General features: G+C 41.1%; 1 protein-coding gene across 3 annotated transcripts in view; it reads right to left on the bottom strand.

Moving 5' to 3' along the window:
- Positions 1-7,189, bottom strand: part of LOC116841799 (organic cation transporter 1-like) — a 22,386-nt gene that overhangs the window by 5,885 nt on the left and 9,312 nt on the right. For all 3 annotated transcript variants that reach the window (XM_032810175.1, XM_032810176.1, XM_032810177.1), the window contains one exon: positions 6,541-6,909. In XM_032810175.1, the coding sequence (XP_032666066.1) occupies positions 6,541-6,909 (369 nt within the window). The remainder of the gene's footprint in view (positions 1-6,540; positions 6,910-7,189) is intronic.

The raw sequence follows: 7,189 nt of genomic DNA, 5'->3' as shown, positions 1-7,189 counted from the left end.
TCTCTCTCTCTCTCTCTCTCTCTCTCTCTCTCTCTCTCTCTCTCTCTCTCTCTCTGTCGCTCTCTTTTTCTCTCTCTTCTTCCCTCTCTAAACCCTCCTCGTTCTTCTCTGCCGCGACTCGCGTGTACTCGTGCGGCTAACCGGACGCAAACATCTCGATGAGCTTAAGTTCGTTAGTGCGAATAATACTTTTGAAGATAATACTTTTTGCAATTGACGAAATGTGGAACTGTCTCGTATTTTTTGCAGAGCCGATTTTAACGCGCAAACAATTAACGATTCAAAGCGAAAGACGCTAATTTAATTTAATGTTATTTAAATTTATTTTAAATCATTGTACTTAATAATATGAGGTAATTTGAGATATCTCTTATCTTTATCTTAATGTATCAATATCCAAAGTAAAAAAAAGAATAGATTGCATCCAATGAGATGAAATTTACAACGAAACGACTTATGATTTTCGATCAATTTTACATAAAAGAGCATCCTCGAAAATGGAAAGTCTCGTTGATTATTTGGAACGTCTCAGAAAGTTTACTTAAGGCCATTTTGCATGACTCTATATTCATGAGGAAAATCTATATAATATTTGTATAACAATTACGAAATAATGTAACTTGGATCGATGGAAATCTCTTGTTCGCGTGTTTTCTTTGAAAATCGACTCCCTGAGAAACCAACGAGATTGCGTCCAACGAGCCAGGATCTACAACAACACCATGCATCTCATCGAGGATATAATTAAGCGTGTTATTAGTAAAAGCAACGGCACGACAAGCGCTCTGCTGAATCGATAAATGCAGTCAAACAAACGACATCCCGATCGAGTGCCTATTAGCCTCGGCAAATAAAATCTCCCGGTAAGTGTTAATGGTTTTGACACGAAGTTTGATTTAAGTAAATTGCCACTCACGGACTTTTGTGATCTATGCGAAAAAGATAAATTGCGCGGAAAGACAGGAGCACCCGCTGATGATGCTATCGAGTTATTGTCAAGGCCAATGTGTGCGTACATAAGGACACTAATAACACGAGGTGTATTTTGTCACCCTGACGCACTTCGAAATCATTGATATGACCGCGATGCCGCTCATTATCGCGACTATTTATGCGGCCCGATGTGCAAGTTCGACTTCGCCATCGGAATTGAATGCGATGTCACTACTAAGTGAGATGTTTTAAACGATGAGGTTACATTTGCGTACTCAAAGAAAAAGATATGATGATGATAACTATATAGGTGAAAACCATATGAGTTTTATATCTACAATTGTAATGTATACAGTCTGTATACAGTTATATACAGTCTGTTTTAAATTGTTATATATATATATATATATATATATATATATATATATATATATATATTACATACATATACATATATATACATATACATATATATACATATACATATATATATATATATATATAATATATATATATATGTATATATATATATATATATATATTAATTCTACATATAAATCTCGTATAATTGTCACTTGCCATCATTATATCTTTTTCTCTAAGTACGCAGTAAAGTATGAATAAGAAGGAAATTCGAAGAGTGATGCTAGCAAATTAGTCGTTCGGCTTTTTTGTAAAATCGGAAAATTAAACATTTGTTAATTGATGTAACGATGTACGATGTCGAAGTCTAGGATAGAGTCGAGCACGACTTTATCCGCTATGCAATATTCATCTACGACTGCAACGGCTCTATTTTATGCGGCGACTACGCGAGCCGCGTATTTACACGCTCCGGATTTACGCAGACTCATGACGCAAAGAGCCATCGAGGCAAATCCTGTCCTTCCGTTTTCCGTTCTTCATCGCTATCGCTTTCTACCGTACACGAGCGTTAACGCGTTACTCGTTTATGATACAAGAAACTCATGGCGTACTTTTTAGAGCGTGAATTTAAAGGCCGGATTTTATCGGGACGTTGATTGCGACAGACGTTGGAAAAATTATTACGCTTATTAATCGTATAAATGAGCAAATTTATCGTGGGGAAAAAGCCTTCTGCTTACAATTGTCATATTATTTCCACATGTACTGGAATTTTAAATTGAAAGCAACTTTTTCTATACTCAAATACGACAGAGAAGCTCGGTATTTTTATTTAGTTTAAACGTCAATCTAAAAAGTCAGCGTTTTTCAAGCTCTCACGTGCCCATGCATATTCATAATTCATTAAGTTGCTCGTTGGTTCATGTGATATTCATAATGACGGTACATCCCCCAACAAAAACATCAATAAAGCAAGTGAGAAGTACTTGTACGATGTATTTTCTCTGTAACACCGCGTGACTCGAGATATTAAAATACGACGAGTCAGTCAAAATTGTTGTTCAAACGAACAAAAGAATAAACGTTTCCTTTTCCACTTACATGTTAAATCATGTTAATGATACTTAATAGCGTTACATGACGCGAAAGATTGCGATAAATGAAACGTTGATAATTACATAGTCTTAGAAGAAAAACAAGTTTTATTATTCTCCAAGCTATATTGATTGATTTATATACAATATTAAAAATATCGTCGCGCGATATATAAATCAGTTCCTTTCTCTATCAATGTAAATTATAAATTGTGGAACACGGATTTTTCGATTATATGGTTCGATTGGTCGACATAAGCTAGATCCGGGCAGGAAGTGACGGATATACTCGTGGTGTACTCGTCTTCGACAAGGCTGCTTGTCACATGTCGACACGGAAAAGACAATGACCCGTTCCGCGGTCTCGTGCGGCGTGGTGTCATTAGAGTGAAGCTCCTAAATCGAGCACAATAAATCATCAGATCGGAAGCAAAATGTACCGGCGAAGCTGCCCACACGTTTATTCGTTAACAGCCAGCATTGCCTCGCAAACACGTCCGCGGAGAGATACTCCCTAGATAACTATCTCAAGGAGAAATATATTTGCTGTTTCATAATGAAGTGCATTTTACAGCGCGGAGCGAGTCTGTGCCTCGTGAATTTTTACCCAAACTTTTAGTTGAAAGTTAAAATGATGAGTATTTCGAAAGTGAATCTGTGACATCAGTTCGTATGCACGTTACGTTTTGTTCGATGTATTTAATGGTCTCGAAGATGCATATCACGTTAGAGAGATGCTCCAGAGACACTTCACTCACAAGGAAAAGTATATAAGGCCGTACAAAAGATACGACTGATTCAGGAAAGGACGATTTGCGAACGACGAAAGAGAGAAACGCGGAAAAGAGAAAAAGGAAGAGAGGGAGAGAGAAAGAGAGAAAGAGAGAGAGAAAGTAGAAGAGATGGAGGGGGAGAAAAAAGAAACGGAAGCTTGTCACGTTGAATCCGGCAGCGGCTAAGTACGTAGGAGCATATACCCTCTGCATGAAGAGAGCTGGTAGTTTGCGCGAGGCGTTTGATGTGACATATCACATGACCGGATGCGGGGGTAGGTAAATTGGTCGGCAATTGCTGACGCCACCAGAGCTGCAACCTATCGGCCAGTCACTCGGTCGCTCATCAACCTTGTTCACCTGTGGACGATTCTCGGCCCGCTAATTCTAGCGTGAATCAGCGGGATCTTAGAAATCCGTCGCGTCAATGCAAAACGACACTACGTCACCTCTCGCAATTTCGAGAGCAATTTCGGCTCGCAGGATGAATCGTTCATTGACGGTGACGCCGACGGACGGATCGATGCGCCGTCATGGTCGCTTCGCCCATGTGTGACACGGATTACAATTTTTATTCCAGCGATGAATTTTGCAGTGACTCGCAATTACGCGCAGCCGAGAATCCAAGCAACCGACGATATTTTAAATTCGTAAACTCGATAATGGCGTAGCGATGCGCGACGCGCATACAGACAAACGAGATTTATTTTCCACGTAGATCGCATTAAATTCAATCTCTCTGCACAGAAGAGAGAAAGAGAGAGAGAGAGAGCTAAATTTGGCTCGTCATATTTCATGTCGCTTGAATAAATTTCGCGAATGATTAATTAAATGGACGGAAATGCAAGGGTTGTAATTCATGTAATCGCGAATCGCACTGAATAAAAACGACGGGGCATGCAAACACATCCGTGAGGGCGAACAGAACGAGCAAATATACAATGAACGCGACGTCGTCAAAATAGGCTTAATGTCTCGCTTATCAGATATTTTGAAGAACGCGGGCAGAATATATATGATAGTACTGATTTATTAGATTCACTGTGCGTCACAAAATGCGAATATTCAGTGATTATTAATAACCGTGACCAAATACACAAAATAAATGTTATCAATTCACGATTTCGAGATAACATTTTCCCGCCGTTGCCGTTAGATTTCCGCGAGGTTCCTCATAATTGGCTGTTTCGCGAGTACAGCTTAGGGAACGTAACGCAATTTTACGCGAGGATTGTCGCAGTAATGTGATCGTTGCGATGTTGTTATTATTATTGAGCTGTGTTACAGCTTTTATTGACGACGAAAAGTCTTTAAAACAAAATTTCAGCTTGCAGAATCGTGCAGATAAATCAATATGATATGAAAATTCCCTCAGTTTGATCAAATCGATAGGATTGGACAGAAAAGGAAAAAAAACGTGTTTAGATCCTCGACCCGGTGTATCGTGATCCCCGCTGTTTTAATGGACAATAATGTCTTAATGAACACTTACGACGCTGCCACGTGATCGCGAGGTTTATCCGTCGTCCCAGTTGTTTTCTTCAGTATTCAAATACGCCACGTACGGAATTCCCGTGGCTTCTTTCGGAAACGCGATACCCGGTATTGAATTGATGCGGATTAACGCGAGCTTAATTCGCGTCGCCTTCTTCTAGATATGTCGTTTCGTAATGAAAATGAAGCGCAAATTCGTAGACGCGCTACAAACGGACAGAGGCGAAATGATCTGAAATAATACAAGATAACATCTTACTTACGATATTGGTATACCATCTGTATTTATCCAACTCGAGATTCGAGGAAAAATCGCGATCTCCCGAATCACATTTCGCGCTGCGCCGGACTCTAAAATTTGTTTTCGGAACAACGACGAGGGCCAGGCGAGATTTCGCGAGATCTCGTTCCAGCGAGATGACCCGGTAGACGGAGGATGTGACGAATCATTTAGGATACCCGTAGACAGCGGCGGCTGCCAGTTGAAGATGTTAATTCGACGCCCTCTTGACCTCGCGTTACGTTGGAAAAATTGCGTCGCGTGCCTGTGCGTTAACTTACGACACGTTCTTCCTTAATAATTTCGATGATTAAGGAGTTGTTGATTTCTTCCTCACCGCTTTTCATCCGACAGCCCCGAAAGAATGTCCATATATTATCCATATATTATCCATATATTATTAATTTCTGATGACACTAACTGTGTATATGTGATTCTCTTAATTCTTTCTTTTCTCATCTTACCATTACGAATTTTTTTTCCTCGGTTCCTCGGTTCTCGGTTTCTACGAAAATGTGAACTGTCGCAGGCAACATAAGCATCTCGAAATCATGATAGAAATCGTGTCGCCTATCTAGGAGATGCAGAAACTTTATAGTGGACGTTTAGTCGTTTTGTCCCACGATAACGCGGTCTAATCGGTCCTAATCGCGCGTAATCCGCGCTCTGCGCTTTAATCCGCTCGCGCCAATCATTCTCGTCATCGTCGGCAAATACTTCACGGAAAGTAGAGATCATCCGTAGGACGCGCGGGAGAACATTAGGAAGACGCGTAACTTCATTCCGCGAACGGGACCACGAATGGCGGCACGCGATACATCGCACCATCTGATGCACTACGAACGCGGGTGCAAACTGTGAAGACAAAGGCCAAGGCGAAATGGTGAAATCGGACTCTGAGCAGGGAAAAAACACACCGGCGACGATTAACGCGTCTGGGAATATTAAGCAAATCGTCGAGCGCACTTTGCGCGAGATTACGTTAGAGCAACCCACTCGCGCGCGGGAATCATCTCTTTCTCCTTCTCTTCGAGTCTACGAGGAGATGAGTGCCCGCTAATTCTCTGTACACTAACAAGAATAAATACGGCAGGCCTTCTTCAGTGTGATCAATAAAACTGGGTTAATTAATTCGCTGCTCAGCGAAACATTCAAATCGCTGTAGATATAGAATGATTCCTACTTTAGAGCTGAGTGTGAAACGAGTGTGTAGCTTTAGGGGTCGCGAAAGAGAAAGCGTAAAATGTATCCCGATTACACGAATCCGATTACTTCATCAAAGACTTAGCACTTTAAACGGTATCTTTTTTGTACTGAGCCATTGACGCGAGATACTGATGTGGAGATGGTCACTTCTCTCTAGATAAAAGTAATTAAAATTGAAGCTTAGACCGCGTTTTCTTTTTTTTTATAAGTCATCCCTCTCGAGAACTATCATTGCCCATTCGCTATCGCTGCAGCACGATACGTGAATGCCTCAAATGTCTTATGATCAGGAAATTAGTCGCCTAGAGAGTGCCGGAACGGCGTGTATCGCTATCGTGTTACCCATGCGAATACGAACGTGTCTCTTCGGTGAAAGAGAGAAAGTCGAGTTTACCTCGGTCACAAGGGTGCTATCGTAATCCTTATTGTCATAGTTCCATCCATATCGACACTTGCTGACCGACCAATTGGAGTTACTGACCGGGGGCGACGGCAATCGACTCGGTGGATGAAATGACGAAAACGTGGTCGACATGGAGATGTCATCAGTGGCGTTATGTAGACTGACACGTTGCAACCACGAGTCGATGATCTCCGTATAATTCACGTCGTACATTTCACACTTCGAGTAAACTCTCCTGCCGTCAGGCTTGACCGAGAATGGCAGCGAGAGAGCCTTTCTGTCCTCCAAGGACAACAAATCCGTTAGATTCTCCAGCTCCGGTATCCTGCACCAGTGTTCCGGCGAGGCACTCACGAACACCTGTTTCGCAATCATGAGTCTTAATTAAGATTAAGTAACTTGAGCCCACCGATAACACGAAACTCGAAAATTCTAAAATACACTGCGTTACTTTCGCAGTTATCTACTCGTTATCTACTCTTTATCATTCCGTAATATTGCCAACTTAACAATTTAATCCTCCCTGGCGAAAATTTAATTGAATCCCCTTGTCAAAAAATTCGTAAGAAACAACATTTGTTTATCGTGTGTTGTTCTATTCGATAATTTTGCACTTACGTCTTAGATAAGAGCGAGTATC

Source organism: Odontomachus brunneus, unplaced genomic scaffold, assembly GCF_010583005.1.
Source record: "Odontomachus brunneus isolate Ranch 3 - 2012 unplaced genomic scaffold, Obru_v1 Obru_scaffold_018, whole genome shotgun sequence".
Classification (NCBI taxonomy): Eukaryota; Metazoa; Arthropoda; class Insecta; order Hymenoptera; family Formicidae; genus Odontomachus; species Odontomachus brunneus.
This window is presented reverse-complemented; position numbering and strand designations above follow the sequence as displayed.